This window comes from Ailuropoda melanoleuca, chromosome 13 (genome assembly GCF_002007445.2).
Source record: "Ailuropoda melanoleuca isolate Jingjing chromosome 13, ASM200744v2, whole genome shotgun sequence".
NCBI lineage: Eukaryota > Metazoa > Chordata > Mammalia > Carnivora > Ursidae > Ailuropoda > Ailuropoda melanoleuca.
The window spans coordinates 24,315,215-24,334,834 of record NC_048230.1 but is presented as its reverse complement, the minus strand read 5'-3'; the positions used below and the strand labels follow the sequence as shown (position 1 = coordinate 24,334,834).

The following is a 19,620-nucleotide window of genomic DNA, read 5'->3' as shown; positions in this document are numbered from 1 at the left end:
GAGAACCCAGACATAGACCCACACAAATGTAGTCAACTAATCATTGACAAAGGAGTGAAGACAACTCAATGGAGGAAGGACAGTCTTTTCAACAAATGATGCTGGTACTGGACATCCATATGCAAAAAAATGAATCCTGACACACAACTTATTCTCTTCACAAAAAACAAATTAATGTTAGACTTAAATGTAAAACATGAAACTATGTAACTTCTAGAATGTAACAGGAGAAAATCTAGATGATTGTGGGTTTGGTGAAGAGTTTCTAGGTATGATGCCAAAAGCATGATCCGTGAAAGAGAAAATGGTAAGTTGGACTTTACTAAAATTAAAAACTTCTGCTTGATGAAAGACACTGTTAAAAGAATGAAGAGAAAGAATGGGAGAAAATATTTGCAAAACATGTAACTGAAAAGGAATCTGTATTTAAAATATACAAAGAACTCTTAGAACTCAGCAATAAGAGAATAAACAATCCAATAAAAAAAATGAACAAAGATCTGGACACCTAACAAAAGAAGATATACAAATAAGCATATGAAAGATGCTCAGCATCAGATGTCATTAGAGAATTTCAAATTAACACAACAATGAAATTCTACTATATACCTATGAGAACGGCAAAATTAAAAAAACTGAAAATACCCAAAGGCTGGTGAAGATGAGAAGCGATAAGAACATATTCATTGCTGGGGAGAATGCAAAATGGTAAACCAATTTGGGAGATGGTCTGGCAGTTTCTTACAAAACTAAACATAATCTTAACCATACAATCCAGCAAGCACGCTCCTAGATATTTATGCAATTGAGTTGAAAACTTAAGTCCACACAAAAACCTGCACACAAATGTTTACAGCAGCTTTATTCATAATCACCAAAAACTGGAAGCAACCAAGATGTCCTTCGTACATGCATACAATGGGATATTATTCAGCAATAAAAAATGATCAAGTCATAAAAGACATGGAGGAACCTTAAATGTATATTGCTAAGTGAAAGAAGCCAGCCTGAAAAGTCTACATACTTTATAATTCCAAGTACATGACATTTTGGCAAAGGCAAAACCATAGAGACATTAAAAATATCAGTGGTGTCAAGGGTTCTGGAGCAAGAGGGAGAGATGAATAGGTAAAGCACAAGGGATTTTTAGGGCGGTGCTACTATTCTGTATGAAACTGTAATGGTAAACACAAGGCATTATGCATTTGTCAAAACCCATAGAACTGTATAACACAAAGAATGAACCCTAATGTAAACTATGAACTATGGTTAATAATAGTTATCAACCTTGGTTCATTAATTGTAACAAATGTATCACACCGATGCAAGAGGTTAATAGTAGGGGAAATTGGGGAGGGGTGAGGGTACACGAAACTATGTAATATCTGCTCAATTATCCTATAAATCTAAAACTATACTTTCAAAACTAATTATTTAAAAAACAAAAGCAAAGGGACCAAAAGAAACAAGGTTTTTGGTTCTAATTACAAAAGTACTATAAATGTCTTTATATCATATCAGAGTGATTTCAAACAAATTAATATATGGAAAGTATAAAGTTTTTATTATATTATACTTTGCTACTCTTCTTGACCTTAATACAGTCTTAGGTACAGAGCAACAGATTCAGTTTGTAAACAGCAAAACATATGTCATGGAAATCATCCACTAATACACTTTCCTTTGTCCACTGGAGATACTAAATTCCTTCTTAGAAATGCCACGTCAACTATCTTTTTGAAGTTTCTAAAATGTATGTTTTCCGATGTTTTGGTCTTATTGGTCTTACTTAATGGATCTTTGATGTTCCAGGATGTGAACAAATTATCTTATGTTCCCCACCTCCACAAGCAAGTAACAATACTTTCACCTCTAGTCTTCATAATATGATTTTTGTTTGAAGTTTATGTGCAAGATTTAGCTCCATAAATACGGATGGAAATGCAGCTCTGACAAGTAACATCAACATCAGGACTAAAAGTCCTAGGACCACAAACCACTGCAAAGGAAAAAACACGGAGTAGATTATTATCATTTCAGTTAGAGGTATTTTATGCCAGTAATATAAATCTGCCTTCAGTATCACATTGTTTCTATACCTCTGCTATACTGGGTAATGTTCAGCCAATTAAGTTGTGGAAGATTATTTGAGTTTGAAACATTGTAATTTGATGATCTTAAAGGTAGGAGAAAGTTAGAATCCTATTTTTTTCTTTAATATCAGTATTTTACAGTATCTTCTGCCGTGCCCCATTTATGAGTTCCTACTTCTAGTTTTCTAGTTTCTATTTCCAATTCTGTTTTCTAGATAGGACCATCCTGTTGTTTTCCTTCGTAGCATAGCAGCTCAACTCAGAACACTACAGAAATGTTTTATAACACAGGAGAGTGCATTAGGGAGAATTAATACACATGAGGATGATTATATTTAGAAATTTGGGCTTTGAATTTTTACTTCCCTTTAACTAAATATAACGTATTGTGAAAGAATCAATATATTCAATTATCCTAAGGGAATTATTAATCTAGTCTTCTGACTATATAACCTAAATATTTAGATATTTATATTTTATAATTACCGCAACAGCTAGCACAATTACTGTGTAGACCTTCATTTTTTCCAAAGCCTGGACGGCAGCTATCCATACGTACTACTTGAAAACTGTGGTCCACGAAATGCATAGCTGGTATAGTTTTATTAAAGTCGTGATAGTAAATATATGCTTGGCTCCGGAAAAATTCTTCTATCCGATCCCTTGCCTAAGATTTTAAAATACCAGAAAGAAATACAATTACTAAACTGTGAACCAAATTTATCCTCCTGTATCAGAGGCAATGAAATATAGTAAAGCATGTCATCCTTTATCCAACAGATGAATTCCTGAAAAGTTGTGTTAATGCTAAAATTAGTCTAGCCTTGACCTTATCAATTATTGTCAATTCATATGTACAGTAGTGAAGAAAATTAAATTGAGGTTTAAATTATTTCCAGGATGTCTGTTTCATGTGGGTGGATAACTGAGAGTTCATCATTTCTAATTCCAAAGAGCCAAGCAAAATGGAAACCAAAACTATTCTCTAATCAGCATTACAAACTAATGATGTAAATTTTATTTTATTTTTTGAACACAGAGTTTGTAATAACTAATATTAACTGAGTGCTTTCCATAAGCCATGGAACTAGATCAGGAGAGTAAAGGGAGTTTTTAGACTATGTCCTTAGCCTCTGAGAATGGCAGAGGGGAAAGCAACTATTACGACCAGTAGAGATACAATTTTGGAAGGACTGCTGGTTTAACCTAGGATTACATGATTGTGGGGCTGCTCTTCAAGCTGCTGCTTAGACACCATCTGGGAAACAAAAACCAGGGATTCATCCTTCCATCACAGAAAAAATACATACTATTAACCTGGAGAGCTATATGTTATTCTAGATGTATTATTCCAAAACAAAACATCTTGATACAGCCAAGACTCTCACAATCTCGGCCTAAAAAACTGAAACAAAAAAATCAATACTTTATATTTTTTAAAATAATAATTTAAATCTACTTGCTTAGAATGTCAATTATTATTATCCACAACATGGAGAAATCAATTTTTGAGGAAACTTTTAAATTAATAAGATGAAGCATTTACAAAAATTTTTACATAGTTCTATTAACTATTCAAATACTTTCCCCCTACATTGAAATTCTCACCTGGAGGATATTACGGTTAGTGATATCTTCACAGTCAGCAGAATCATTGCATATACCTTTCCACCCTGGTGCAAAAGGATTAACTGGAGAAGAAAAAAATGATATCTTCACAAAAGAATTCTAAAAAGTTCCAACCATTCCAATAAAGCTTTGAATGCTGAATTCAGTATGTTTGCATGCTTGTGTTTAATCTAATCCTAGTAACAGAGTAAAGTGCACAATTTGAATAATTTATACATTATGATTTCACTCCATCTGGGGGCTAATCAAAGTAACTACAAGGCTTTAAAATGGATGGAAATCAATTTGGTTTGGTTCCTCTCTTTTATTAAATTCTTCCAAAAATACAATTTAAGTTTTTAGGAATTTATTAATTAAATATTAGCTGCACAGTATTTATAAAAAATACTGCCTTCTAAAAGATAAGCAACAATATTGGGGTGCCTGCTTGGCTCTGTAGAGCATGCAACTCTTGATCTCAGGGTTGTGAATTCAAGCCCCACATTGAGCGTGGAGCCTACTTAAAAAAATTAAATAAGTAAAAAAATAAAAGATCAGCAACAATATATCCTTGTTTAAAGTAAATAATTAATGTTAATTTTTAAAACCTTAACCAGGCTAGAACCAACAACATACTTTAGTGCATAACAAATATTTAAGGCCTACTATTTTGTAAGATATCTCACATTAAAGAAATGTTAAATTTTTTTTTTACCTTGAAAGGCTATAAATAGCTCATGTATGAGACCATGTTGTGGAATTTTAACAAAATGGCATTTATATGATGGTTCTATGACATGGCATGACAAATCAGAGATTAAATTATCCAAGATTTTCTTCAGCACTCTAAAAAGCAGGTCATTATATTTTCCTTCACAAGACTTTGTGGTAAAACGTACAGCCATCTGATATGAATAATCAGGTTCCCGATAGGCTTTAAAAAATGATGAGAATAAAAACAGTTGTGCTTAGCATTGTGCTACTAAACAATTTGCAAATAATGTGTAATATTAAATCTCATTAATCTTGCAAATCAGCATAGAAACTTATCTAATAAAATGTTTTATCAGTTTGTCCTCAAAAATATACAAAACTAATAACTTTAATGAACAAAGGTTGTTTTCATCTGATACATTATCTACTCAGTACAAGAGAAGAAATGGCTGGATATATAGATAAGAGTATCAAAAAAAATAAGATGGGGGAATGTCTTAATTTGCTGAAAGTGTCATTGCTGTCATCACAGTCCAGTGAAAAGGTCATCAATTTGCTTTTATAGAACTAAACATCAGTTTTAGATGACTTGGCAAAATTGAGGTAAAGTAGATTGTACTTGCATACCTATATGGTGGGAAGTGGGAGGCTGAAAGAGGATTATTTAGGACACATTATCTAGACGTCAATTTAAGAGTTTGCATAATCAAATACGCCAAAATACTCCATAAGTCATAATGATTATATATAACAGACTCATTTTCACTAAATGAAGAGACCATACACTTAATTCTTATCTAAACTAAATGTGTACGTTAAAATGTGCCCATATTCTTACCAAAGATCATAAAGTCATATCTCTGCTTTACTATCGTTTCTTCTTGGGTTTCCGCTCTGACAGTCTTATAAGAAAGAGTACATGTGTAAAGTCCAGACAAAGCCTCCAGAAAATCTTTCACCTTCAGCTTTCCTGTTTTAGTTATATTTATTCGATTATTTTCTAAACAGAAACAGTAAATTACTTGGTTATTTAACATATAACAATTCAAACATTATTTAGTAAACTTGGGGTTATAAATAAATATAAAACTTAAAAAATTAATGGACTATTTAACTTCAAGAATTCAAAATAATCTTAATTCTGTTATTATTCTTTGGAAAACCACATAAGATAAGTACACTTTAAAAATATATTTTGATTTTCTTTAACTCATTTCTTGGCCTCTAATTTCAATTGGTTTATGCTGGTAATTTAGTAAATGAGATTACACTGCTCTGTAGTACTACACAATTTCCTCACATAAGACAGAAATTAATAATGCTAACATTCCAAGACACTCTTCTAACATCATGAAAAATTACACATTAGATACTTCATCTCCAATACAGATGCTACAAAGATAAATTTCAGGGTTTTTAAAAAAATATTTTATTTGACAGAGAGAGTGAGAGAGCACAAACGGGGAGCAGAAGAGGGAGAAGCAGGCTCCCTGCTGAGCAGGGAGCTGGACTTGGGACCCTGGGATCATGACCTGAGCAGAAGGTAGACACTTAACTGACTGAGCCACCCAGGCACCCCAAATTTTAGGTTTTATAAAAACTTTTGAACTAATATAGCTCTGGGAAGTAGGATACAAAAATTACTGCTTCGATTTTTTTCATAAAGAGAAAATAAGTCACCATATAACATGATTTGCTGTATCTGAGTATGGGGCAGGTGAAACCGCAGTTAAAATTAAATTTCAATTGTTCATCCCAATAAGTGACAGTGCTTTTCTTTAAAAGAAAAAAAAAGTCCCTATCATTTAAGAAGATAACTAAGATCAAATAAATTACCTGTTAATGGCTTTTCATTAGGCCCAATCCATGTGTAGGTGGGGTCCACTGTTTCTTTTTTAGCACGTTTAAAATCCATGCAGGCAAGGATTGGGCTATTGTGGTGTAATTTTACATATATTTTCACTGTGACAAAATAAAATAATATAAAGCAAAATTAAATTAAGAAATACACTTCCTACCATTTTGTCCCAAAGACACACTGATTAGGTCTTTCTGGATTTCAGTATTTTAAAAATCAGCATATCATTATAACACTTAGAATGCTAACATAAATTTCTTCTTCTTATAAGTTTTTAAAACTCTAGACTTACATTATTTTTTCTGATATTATAGTTTTGTTTATAAAAATGTACATGATATATTTAGTTCATTTCAGAACTCACTTGAATCACAATTCTTTGAAGGGTTAGTGGAATCTATTTAAAGATCAGAAAAGGATTTGAAATTGGTTGCAAAACTATTCTCAAGATAATCACGGTCATCCCTAAGAGGAACTTGATATTTAACTATAAATGTCCTTTTTTAGGAACAATAATTAAGCTTATGTGGGGGCATACTAGAAAGATTTTCTGCAGTTACCTGTTCTGTGTTTTGGATCTGGTAGAGGCAGCAATACTCTACTTAGAACCAACACAATCCCACAAGATACTGACTTTGAAGTCTACTGAATGCCAGGCCCTAAACCTACAAAGAAGACACCATCGCACAATTTAGGGGAAGGGGAAAAAGGGGAGGGACTCCAAACATGGAGAGATCCCAAACATGACAAATGTTGTGAACTGGCCCCAAATTAGCTAAAGTTAGCCGCGTGACCAATTTCCTTGGGGAGTGTGGGAAAGTGTCATCACAGTGATAAACGACATTTGAGCTGAGCCTTAAAGGATGTGTAGGCGCTCCAAACAGAGGGACTCGAAGCTCTGGAAATCACTGAGTGGGCCTTGCACGTTGCAAAGCAGCAGAGACACCTGGAAGAGAGGTGGCATCAGAGAGAGATCTGGATTGAATCCTAGCTCCTTACGAGCTGTGCGGCTTTAGGCCAGGTGATACACTGAGGCGTCGCTGTAAGGATGAAATGACACGAGTGCCAAGCACCAGGTGGACGTCAATGAGCTCTCTCTCCCTTTGCCTCCGCTGGCAGAACATTAAGCAGGTCCAACTGCACACCCGCCTCTTCTGATAGACTCTGCGGGTGAAGAGGTCCTTAGTACCTGGGTGTCCGGGTTTGCCATAAATGAAGCCTTTCCCGGTACGTTCAGAAGAACGCTGCCATCCAACTGTGGAATAAAGAAACCACTGACTTTTTAGGTAGAAGAGAAGCGCGGGCGCTCAGAGTGGGGTTAGGGCAGGACGAAGCGGAGCGGGCAGGACTGGGAAGAAGGGCGGGGGTGGGGGGAGGAGCCCCACCTCCAGTGAGGTACCAGAGCACCGCGGAGAGTAGGACCCACGCTCGCATCACGACTCAGGGGCTAGGGTCGCAGGAGGCGTCGAGGGGCGGGCTCCTTCCTATCTCAGGCCAGGCCCAGCGCCTCCCCATCTCTCCTCCACAGAGCGGAGCAAACCGCCGGGGTCAGCTCCCTTACCCGTCCGTCGCTACAGCGGGAACTGACGCGCACGAGGGCGCGTGCGCGCTCCGGAGCCTCGCGCTCGGGGGCGGGGCGGGCGCGTGCTGGGCCCCCGAGCAAGGAGGCGAGCGCCCCACCCCCTCGCTCACACGCGGCCGCCCTCGTGCGAGTGCCTCGCGCCTGGCGCCATTTTCCCGCGCTCTCCGTGACTTAGTTCTCTGAGTAGCTCTCCTCCCCACCCCGGGAGAGAAGGAAAGAGGAATGTTAAAGAAGCCAGGCCTTCGCGTTTCGGTTACTTCCTTTTCTGGAGGCTGAAGAGATCCGCGAGAGGAACACTGTGGATCCCAAATAGGACGATGGGGTAAGGTGAGTAAGGATGGAATAACACTGGGACCGGAGGGAGGGAGAAGCGTGTGAGAATTTGCTCCTTACAGGAAGCAAAGAGCCTGTGGGATTTCCCGTGCCTTGCTTCTTATGAATTCTGCCTGAAGTTGTGTGCCCCATCTTTTCCAAACTCTTCCACCCAATTTTTACCTAACTGCATTTTCTACTCCCCAAACGAAGAACCTGAAGAACCATTTGTGCTCCAACAAGGCGTCTCCAGCCCTTCCCACACTAGAGGAACATTTAACCTTTATTTTCCACATGGAGTATCAGACGGCGTTGGGAGACCCCCATGCAAATTTATCTAGGGTCGTGAAGTAACCTCACTTTTGAAAACGGGCCCAATCGAAAGGCAAGACCCCCCAAGTGTACTTTTCCTGTGGGGACGGATGACAGATGAGTAACGATCACAGAGCTCGGAAAGAGACCATGCCCGCGTCTTTCATGGTTCCTTCTTGGCGACCAGTTCGGTGGCCTGTTTGTTGTCTATTTCTTAGCAGCGGGACACCTCGGGGGTGGTTTTGAGTAGGCTGATGGGTAAAGAGACCAAGGTTCAGGCAGGGTGCAGAATGGTTATTTTGGGTGAGATCAAGAGTTTTCAGTTTTATTTCCTTTGAGCCAAGTCAGTACTTGGACTATCTCAGATGGTCCAGGAGCAACCTTTGTCAGTGATTTCATTTTTAGTCACTGTTAATTATACCTACATAGCTTAAGCCATGAGATGTGATTCGGTGAGTCAGATCCACCCCTGTCAGTTACCATGTCTAGGTTAATGGTTTAGTCTCAACTGTTCCCTTCCTCCTTAAGGTAGTGATAATGAAGACAAAATTAGGCATTATCTTTAATTCCCTAGCAGTTTGACATTACAGTTTTAGTCAAAGTACATGATAAATCCACAGTGTTTTATTAGTTTCCCAGTTATTAGAAGTCATCGATCCTTATAAATCCTGTGTGATAAACTTTGAATACTGTGAGAAGAGACTTAACCAAATGAGTAGTAGTTGTTTGTTGAAAGTACCCCTCTATTCTTTTAAAATAAACTTTTAATTTTAGAACAGTTTTAGATCTACAGAAAAATTGTGAGTATAGTACAGAGTTCTTGTACCTAGTTTTCCCTAATGACAACTTACGTTAGTATAGTACATATCACAATTAATAAACCAGCGTTGATCCATTACTATTAAATAAGACATATATTTTATTTAGATTTCTTAGTTTTTTTAAAAAGATTTTATTTATTTATTCGACAGAGATAAAGACAGCCAGTGAGAGAGGGAACACAAGCAGGGGGAGTGGGAGAGGAAGAAGCAGGCTCATAGCGGAGGAGCCTGATGTGGGGCTCGATCCCATAACGCCGGGATCACGCCCTGAGCCGAAGGCAGGCGCTTAACCGCTGCGCCACCCAGGCGCCCCTAGATTTCTTAGTTTTTACTTAATGTCCCTTTTCTGCTCCAGAATCCCACCAGACTCCCACACTACATTAAGTCATCATGTCTCCTTAGGTTCTTCTTGGCTGTGACAGTTTCTCAGACATTTCTTGCGTTTTGATAACCTTGACAGTAAAAGACATTTTTGATGACATTACCTGACCTTAACTGGTTAGGTACTTTGCAGAAAGCCTCTCTATTGGAATTTGTCTGATGTTTTCTCATTATTCTACTGAGGTTATAGATTTTTGGGTAGAAGATTATAGAGATAAAGGGCCATTCTCATAACATATTAAGGGTACATACTGTCATCATGTTTTATCACTGTTGATGTTACCTTGATCACCTGGCTAAGGTAGTGTTTGTCAGATTTCTCTACTTGAAAATTACTCTTTTCCTTCCCTTTCATATTGTACTCTTTGGAAGGAAGTCACTATATGTAGCCCACACTCAGGAGTGGGAATTATGCTCCACCTTCTTAAGGGTTGAGTAGCTACATAAATTATTTCATCCACCTACTTTTTATCTATTCCCTTAAGTACCATTCTCTGGAGTCTGAAATACTCCATTTGAACTAATTTTTTTTACAGAGTAGTAACACGTTCCACTGCTAAGTATAATAACAGTTTTTACATCCTTTTAATAACCAAATAACTATTCATCCTTAAACCATCCCTGTGAAATTTTACAGTTCCTCTTCTGCTACTTTTGATGTGCTATTTTTGCTTTTAGAAACTAACAAACAACAAATTTCCCCTTTCAATACTATAATTAGACCTGGTGTTTAGAGTATTGCTCCAAAATTGATATTATCCTGTAGAACTCCAACCCATACAATCTACAGAGATACTACCATGGTGTCATGATCTTAAAACAAAGCCAATGCAAGTTATTTACTCATAAAAAAAATCACCCACCACACATAAATGTGTGTGTATATAGATACACACACATATGTATGTTGGCTTTCTATACCAAGGCATATTTAAAATAAACTAAAATTCATAAAATTACAATATGAACAATTTTAAGTGTGGGTTTCTTCTGATATGGTCTGCTAATGCCCAATCCCCCAACCTTAAGCCTGAAATATATTTTTATACAGTAACAATATAATTTCCTAACAAGGGTAGAAGTGGCCTTTTTGAGAATTATTCACCTGTTGTCCAAATCAACATAATGGATATCTTTATAAGGATTCACCAGAACAATGTCCCTTAGACTTCAATGTGAAGAAAAGTTTTGCTTTTGAAAAATTGTTATTCGGGCACTTCCCCTTTCCTTTTCCTAAAGTCAAATTTGTGCTTTACCTCTATAAAGTGGGAAGGATGTTAGGGAAAGATGTTGACTGGTATGTTTCTTGTGCAGTAACATCTTTGAGTTAATTTCACTATCTTATCACACCTTCCCCTTAGTTCTATTTTCTTTACTTACTTTTCTGATACATTATATGTAGGTATATGTATTTTTGTAAACTGTCTCAGATCCTACTTGGAAGAAGGCAGAGTAGTAGAAAATAAACACCTAAATAGAGTGCATAGTATTTTCTGAGTGGTGGTAAGCAGTTCCCAGAAGGGAAAACAAAAGTGAGAGAATTTTTGCTTCCCAAAATGAAAAAGTTGAGTTGATAAAAGTGCCCAAATCCTTTTAAACTGCCTCAGAATTTTCTGAAAACTGGGACCAAGAATTATGTGAAAAGAAAAAGAGGAAGAAAAACATAATACTTCGAATGGAGTCAGTTCTCATGACGATATTCATGGCAATCATCCCCGAATCTAGACCAAAAGTTCCAGATCTTGTTAAATTTAAGACAAACCTCTTCGAACTTAAACTTGTAAGAAAACAATCCAGATCGCCCTTCCCCCCATATATTACTCTCCCATTCGTTATCCTTCTTAAATAGACACTTTAGGACAATTTACTGATGCGCCATATCCATCCTATCTGGTTCTCCGGTTTGACATTCAAAAGGGGGCTGCAGGTGCGGAACCTCGGGCGCTCCGCGGCGAGCGCGCTTTAAAGCCGCCGCCAGCCAGCGCCGCTGTAACCCCGCGCACCGGCCGGTCGCCGGCTCCTGCCCCTTTCAATCTGCGCCGACGCGGAGGCCGGATCCCGGGGACTCCCCGTGCCGGGAATCTCCCGCCAGCTGCGCGCAGCGTCCCAGCGACGGCAGGAGCACGTGGAGCGGCCGGGTAGACAGAGCGCAACTCCAGCCCAGCCCGGCGACAAGATGGAAGGTGAGCCTCCAGTCCGCTTCTTTTCTAAGGGGTGTTTGAAAAGCTCGACCGGTGCACGCAGCAGAGGGAGTTCCTTCTGGATCTCGGTTTTGCTTCTATTTATTTCTTTTGTCAAAAGTAAATATGAGGCATTTCAGAAGGCAAAGCGTGTCGGTTCTCATAATCTCTCATATTGCTCCCCCTAACCCCCACGTAACTTTGGAACGTGATAACTTCTCCTCAATTTTATGTCTTAGGGGTTGTCAGACATGAGGGGTCAACTCGAAGTCTGCAGAGGAAGAGTACTTATGGGGCGTCCCTGAAATGGCAGCAAACCTGGGTTGGAATCACTGATCCTTTTGGATGCTTTTTTCATCCATGGCCTCAGTGTCCATTGGAATTATGCTAATCTGAGTGACTTCTTTAGAATGAAACGTGACAGTTTTTTTTTCTTTTCTTCTAAGAGTAATTGCTATCATATGGGAAAGGTGAATTTTAAAGTGGTTGGCACTGGTGGTTCCCGTGGAACTCTATCTTCTAATGATCCTTCTTTACCCAAAGCAAAAATCAGGCTCAATTAAAAAGTTTCATTTGAACTAATTTTGAAAGTCGTGAAACTCCTCGCTTCTCAAAAAATTTCCAGTATGTACTTACTTGGGATAACTAAAATTTCACACTACTATTGTAAACTTCTCAGTGGTCTTTTCAACAAGTGTTTGTAAAACCTTGAAAATGGCAGATGCATTTCAAGTTGGGGAAGGTGAGATATTTCGAAGATCAGAATTTTTGAGAAACGTATTCATTCTCTTAATAAATGAGATACTGACACCTAATAAAAATGTGAATTTGAGAAATAGTATGAATAGCATGGATTTTTTTCGTAATAATCGAAGGATCTTATGCTGCCAATGAACCTTGATCTTTGGCAACTCTAAGTCTAGAGTATATGAAGTTATTTAAATTTGATTAAATAATTTGGGACACAAGATACAGGTGGTAGAGCTTCCCCCCTCACAGTATAATTGAATGCAATATTGTGGCCCTGAATCCTCAGTTTGTACATGGGTATGCCTACAATTTTTCCGACTGCCGTGGCCCATATAAATTTTTTTTCTTGTAGAATACCAAACAAGTCAATGAACAGTATGTGTTTAGTATGGATATGAAAACTTTTAAATGGCCATTATGAATAATGCTTCAGGTATTTTCTCTTATGAAAAACTATGCTGTTAAATTTTAAATTATTGGGGTTTTAAAGTAGTTTTAAAAATTGACATTGTGAATATTTCAAAATGGTTTATGAAGTGTAATTGTTAACATGTAAAAGTCTGGTTGGCCAAGAACAAGAAAAAAATTAGGTCGTTGTACATTATGAAAAAATAATTTTAAAAACTCTCATGCTTTAATTATTATAGATGAGTTGCTGGATTTATTTTTGTGAAGTTATAAATCAATAGCCAACACTTTTTTCTTATTCTTAATCATTTCACTTCTCCAGACTAACGTACAGAATAGTGTAAATCCATGGAAAATAGAGTGTTTCCCTGTAAATGTTAATACTCCTGAATTCATTTAATGTGAGATAAAGAAATTATTACCTAAATAACATAACTGGGTATAGTAATGCCCCTAACAAAGACTTTTAGATAAGCCTGAATAAAGACTGTCTGAATAAGAAAGGAATGAAAACTTGTATAGAATTTGGTTTAGAAAGTACAAACTATAAATGAAAAGAGATGGAATATAGGGTATAGACAGTGATCAGTTTTGAGTTTAGATGTCTAGATTAAATTCATAGGTCCAGGGGCGCCTGGGTGGCACAGCGGTTACGCATCTGCCTTCGGCTCAGGGCGTGATCCCGGCGTTATGGGATCGAGCCCCACATCAGGCTCCTCCGCTATGAGCCTGCTTCTTCCTCTCCCACTCCCCCTGCTTGTGTTCCCTCTCTCGCTGGCTGTCTCTATCTCTGTTGAATAAATAAATAAAATCTTTAAAAAAAAAAAAAATTCATAGGTCCATAGAGATGGATGGTATATAGTATGCTTAATGCAAAAACTTCAACACTTAAATCAAAAAATAAAATTTGAAAAAGATCAATGATGTGAATTTGGCTGTTGTAACATCAGGTCCTTGAGGATGGAGTAGTTGATATAGTAAAATATCTAGTTCATTAGAGACACCTGAGATTGACTAATCTGGTCCATGTGTTTGATATTTAAAATATTTTTATATTATCTTGACATTTTGGCCTCAATAGACAGAGATTTGAACTACAGTGTATACCTCTCATTTCTTGGCAATATAAGAAAGTAGAATACTTTATGGAATACCTTTATTTTCTGCTTAATTTGGTGGTTAAATTAACATGCTACAGTTTATTGTGAGATGTGAAGCTATTTAGTCATTCTTTCAGCATATAAAATCTCTTTTAAATTCATTCTTCAACAAACGTTTATTGAGACTTTCTATGTGTGAAGATGTCAGATGAAATAAGCTTTTGAAATTGGAATTTTGTCAAATAAAAATGAAAATACACGTAATACACGTAATAAATCAGAAGCTATAACTTTTTTCTTTTCTCACAATCTGTGATCCTAAATATTTTCTATCCAAAGACTCGTGATGTTGCTAAATGTTGTTATTTGTGTTGTAATAACAGTAGTTCTTCTATCTGTTATAGTTGAGAAATGAGGTGGTTCACAAATACGAATTTCAAAGGTATTGACATGTTTCTCATTTAATATGAAACCTTTCTATTTAAACAATATTGGATAGAGATCTAAGTGTATTTACTACCCAATCCCTGTCTTATAAACAAGGTACACAAGAGATAACTTTATCTTGGTAACCCTGGGTTACTATTCTGACCATCAGGTAATGTATTATTATTCTATAATATATTCTCACAGGGGTTTTGAACTGTGCAGACCTGAATGCCCCTACACTAAATATTCCAGGGTTATTGAACAAATTTTTTCTCCTTAATGTCAGCTACCACATGGCTTTTGTGGAACCCATTTTTCATTTCTAAGTCCCTTCCTATGCTCTGGATGGGAGTTTTACAGAGATATAACCTCCAAATGGTGTTTACTAGCCCTCCATTATGAGCATATGAAGGATGAAATGGTAAAGTTCAAAGGAACAAACTACAGAAAGGCCACAGGATCCTGATAGAACATAATTTTAGAAAATTCCTGTTTGTGCTTCCTATGATCGATCCAACATGGGATTTCACACTTCCATGTCTTCATTAAACTCTTCAGTTCATTCTTTAAATTTGTTATGCCTATTCATCCTTTAAGAGTCTGCTCAGGCATCATCACCCTGAAGGCTCTGCAGATGCCCTCTTTCTGATGACCTTCTCTGATGCCTTCTGGTAGTCACCCTACTGGTCACTCACCTCCCTCCACCTCAGCTAAGAGCCTTTCCTTTCTGTGCATATTTTGCCAATTGTATTGAAGTTATTTATTGATTTAAATGTTTATTCCCCCACTGGTCTTTAAGCTTCTAGAGGACTGAGAATATGTCTTATTTTTGTATGCTCAGTGCCAGGAATAGTGCTTGATTCATAAAAGACCCTCAGAGTTTGTTGCATTCAATTAAGAAAATAGTGCTGAAAAGCAATTTTTGTTATGTTTATTATGATGCCTTTTATTTAATTAATTTTTATGAGTAGGAACTTGATGCTAGCAATTTTTCGATAGAACTCAGAAAATTTTAAAATACTTAATTAAACGGTATAACAGAAAAAGAAAGCCAAGAAAACAAAAATGTTATTGGGTATTTTGGCTAAACTATCCCTAAAGTAAAATCTTATCTATTAACTTTATATTGGCAGATTTCAGGATCACATATTAGTCCATTAAAATATGAATCAAATATGAGCAGAAATTTGCTTTCTCAATCAGTAAGATATAGATGATACCATAAAATTAGCATACAACTTTCCAGTGATACCTTTTTAATACATAATTGTAAACTTGTCAATATATTTACTGTATATATTCACTTATTTAGGAGTAAAAGATTATTCATCGATCTTTTATCAGACATCCAATGTTAATTGTCTCCTGGCTCCAGCTATAGTTCTAGACCATGTTTGAGAAGAACTGAGAGATTAATACAGAAACCTGCCTGTAGTAGGTGCTCAATAAATGATTTTTTGTGTGCTAAGGATTCATTACTTATTTTGAAAAATGATCCTAAACATCATGAGGACATAGAGATCACTCTGCTATCTAGCCTTTTAAAAATACAACTTTTTATTGACTGGTATATTTATAAAAATTAAAAACCATAAGGATGACTCTGTCTTTTGAATCGCTAAAAAAAAAAGATGAAATACTGAAACAATAATTATATTTCTGCTATATGTATTTTAAATATGACCTATGTATAACTATTATTATTATTATGTAATTATCAAAATACTTTAATCCCCAGTGATTTTGAATGAGATAATCTTTTCAGCCTTAAGTGAAATCTGCTTTCTGCATCCCAAATTAAAGTTCTTAGAGTCCAAAGTAGTGTAGAGTAAATCAAAATAATATGGAGTTGATATCGTATTAGAGTGGATATGTATTCCACTTAGGAGAGATAAAAGAAAAGTAGGTGTTTAATAATGGATATGAAACAGAATAAAATGCATTTATGAACAATACTCTTTACTCATTGTCAAAAATTCAAAATCAGTCTACCTCCCAAATTTTTATATCAATAGAATTGGCAGCATATCACAAATTGTATTTGTTAATGTATGTTCTTAGAGCTTTTTGGCACATCAGATTACTTGTGGGTTTATACAGGAAACTTTTTTTAAAATAAGGGAAACTGAAAATATTTCAATAGCATCACTGATGAAACAATATAAAGGTATATTTTCTACTTGTAACTCTTAATTATCTAAAGATTACTTAAGTAGATTTCTTGCTTATTTTGGTTGTTAATATACTAGTAGCTCCTTCTGGACTGTCAGGTTCCAAAGTGTAGGCATCTTTTTGTCAGCCCATTCCTCAGCACATAGTACGACTACGGTCATATTAATTGAATAAATTAATGAATGAGTTGCCTGTGTGTTCGCTCATTTGATTATTTGTTCAGCTTTTAGGGTAAAAAGAGTAAGGAAAATAATGACATTGAAACTAGTTAATTTTGCTGGCTAATTTGTCAGAGGTGCTGTTAAAGGTTTGGTAGGAGTTTGGAATGTTGGCTAAATCCAACAATATGAATCCTACCATGTTTTTCTAATCCAATATTGGCTCTACTCTGGGCAAAATAATATAGTGCCTTCTAACTTTTGCATTTGTTTAAAATTTTTGCTACATTCTTTATTTCAGTGAAGCACTGCACTTTCCACAATAAACCATTTCTTTATAACAATGTTTTAATTCTTAAAGTTGACAACATATTTCACCTAATTTGAGTTCTCTATCACAGCACTATCAGTTCACTTGCAAAGTGATATCTATTTGAAAGACTATTAACTTGTCAGAATATTTGGCACATCAGAATAGTTTCCTGTAATAGTAGTCATATAGAGTCTGTGGATATGAAAAAAAGATCATGCTCACAAACCTATAAATACTTTATAGATGTGGAGTTACATCATAGTTGATACATAATAGCTCTAGCCTGAAAACTGAAAGTTACTAATTTTTATACTTAACAATTAATCATTTTTGCTATCTTCCGCCTTTATCTCTGTAATTAGGAAATCACTCGCTAATACTCATTAATAGTTGATTTTATGCTTGCATACGGTTTAGACAGTACCACAGATGTGCATCAGAGGCTAACTTGGTTTAAATTTCATTTGACTTTCATGAGTATCATTTACCAAATTTTAATGCATTGAAGATCATCAATGTATAAATATATACTCAGATCTCAAAATAAAACTTTTTTTTCACTAACTCTTTGAAACTCTTTGACATATAAACACTTTATAAATATGACAAGTAAGATTGTGGTTCTGAACTCATATTTTTTTTCCTGTGCATATTTGCTCAAGTAAAATTATTTAAGTAAGAACATCATTAACTCTCCTATTCCCTCTATTTAACTAAGTGCCCAGAAAGGCTCAGGCTAAGGTGCTTGGAACCTGCTTTTACCACAGCATAGTAACCAACTGTTCAATAGTAAGAATGTGTAGCATGGTACATCATGATTATATATTATAAATTTCTCATGTACTTATTTTAAGGTTGGGTTACTTCTTGTCTGATTTTTATGTTCAGAATTAAAGAATGTAAAGATTTGTTAGATATTTTTATTGATTCAACTTTGAAACGAAGGTTACTTACCATCTTCTTTCAAATTTCAGGGAGTAGTTTAAGAACTATTCTGAAATAATAAGGTGAAACACTTGCACGTGGTAACAGTTTTTATATATGCATCTTCATTTCTTTTCGTATTGACAAATAAAACAAAACACAGAAATGATGTGTTTGAAGCTGATATAAAGCTGCAAGTTTCATCTATATCTATAGATTTTTAGTTTTTGTTTATTAAAACAGCCTTGTTGTTCTCATTGTTTGACCTTTCAGTAATTCTTATATATTTGAACTTACTATATTGTATACTACTAAGATACCTCTTTACCTGTTTTATGTACGGTAATCTATGTAAGATTTCATTTGAGAAATGAAGTGCCTCTTCAAAAAAAATTTAAAAATTACTGGGATAGAAACAGATGCTTTTTAACTAAGTAGTCTCTGGTAGTCAGTGTTGTCTAAGGTTCAGCAAGTTCCGTAGAAATTATGACTGTTAGACATTAAACCCCTGTCCCTTTGGCTCTACAACTTCCTTTGTTAAGACTAAGCTTCCTAACTTCATTTTGGTACTGTAGATGTTATGCTGTACCTTTCAAACCTTGAGAAATAGCTGGCCCATTGGCCTAGAAGAAATAATTGTCCAAAGCAGTTGTATGCCAGTGGATTCAAGGGGGCCAGGTGAGAGAGATTATTTATACCTGGTGTAAGCCACCGATACTCTGCCTCTCTTGGTTGAGAATCATTTCAGTAGGACAAAAGACTTTATGGACCATCCTACCAACACACTTCTGCTTGCCACCATAAAAACAAAATTCCCTAGAATTAATGGGTAATAGAATTAGAATGAGTCACCATTTTAACATTTTTCATGCATTCTAGAAATAAGATTGTGAGCTTGTTTGGTAAACAATACTTCACTATAAAATAGGCCCTTGGCTTTTACAAATGTAACCTGCTGTTTTGACTCTGCGAGTGGCCTGAAGGAATACAATAATACACAGAAATTTGTAAATGTGTTGGCTTTTGTAAAGATTTAAATAGGATAATGTATATAGAAGTCCTACCTCAAATTTGAATTAGTAGGACTGAGAAACCAGAGTACACAGTATATAGCTTCTGTGTTAGCCTAGCCAACAGCATCCATGCACGTCTTAATAAAAGAAATTTGGAGTTTCTCAAAGGACTCTACAGTTTTCCATTGCAAGCATCGATGACCGAATGTGGTCCCATTTGTCCCAAACCCAAGCAAACCTAGGGAATTTTTATAGGTAATCTAACTTAGGGATGGAGACATACTCTGTATAATGGGACAAATAATGGTTTAAAAAGTTGATAGTAGGGGCGCCTGGGTGGCACAGCGGTTAAGCGTCTGCCTTCGGCTCAGGGCGTGATCCCGGCGTTATGGGATCGAGCCCCACATCAGGCTCCTCTGCTATGAGCCTGCTTCTTCCTCTCCCACTCCCCCTGCTTGTGTTCCCTCTCTCACTAGCTGTCTCTATCTCTGT

General features: G+C 36.2%; 2 protein-coding genes and 1 long non-coding RNA gene across 6 annotated transcripts in view; 2 read left to right on the top strand and 1 right to left on the bottom strand.

The window, feature by feature from the left end:
- Positions 1-440: 440 nt before the first annotated feature.
- Positions 441-7,897, bottom strand: ZPBP2 (zona pellucida binding protein 2). Of its 4 annotated transcripts, none has more exons than XM_019810032.2 (8): positions 7,835-7,897; positions 7,463-7,528; positions 6,252-6,377; positions 5,254-5,415; positions 4,417-4,635; positions 3,702-3,784; positions 2,580-2,760; positions 441-1,999 (listed from the first exon to the last, which is right to left on the bottom strand). In XM_019810032.2, exons 3-8 carry the CDS (start codon positions 6,328-6,330, stop codon positions 1,905-1,907), a joined length of 819 nt encoding a protein of 272 aa, XP_019665591.1. In that variant the 5' UTR covers positions 6,331-6,377; positions 7,463-7,528; positions 7,835-7,897; the 3' UTR covers positions 441-1,904. The 4 variants fall into 4 exon arrangements, with proteins under 4 accessions (XP_019665591.1, XP_019665590.2, XP_019665595.2 ...); XM_019810031.2 differs by having other exon boundaries at positions 7,659-7,884; XM_019810036.2 differs by lacking the exon at positions 7,463-7,528 and having other exon boundaries at positions 7,659-7,884.
- A 3,710-nt stretch (positions 7,898-11,607) lies between these two features.
- The window catches only part of IKZF3 (IKAROS family zinc finger 3), an 85,628-nt gene continuing 77,615 nt past the window's right edge, over positions 11,608-19,620 (top strand). Inside the window, exon 1 of the mRNA XM_011237382.3 lies at positions 11,608-11,864. Within this exon, the coding sequence (XP_011235684.1) occupies positions 11,858-11,864 (7 nt within the window). The 5' untranslated portion in view covers positions 11,608-11,857. The remainder of the gene's footprint in view (positions 11,865-19,620) is intronic.
- LOC117795793 lies at positions 11,871-14,002 on the top strand. The gene is made up of 2 exons (XR_004619939.1): positions 11,871-13,641; positions 13,857-14,002. It is a non-coding gene; the product is annotated as an uncharacterized LOC117795793 (long non-coding RNA).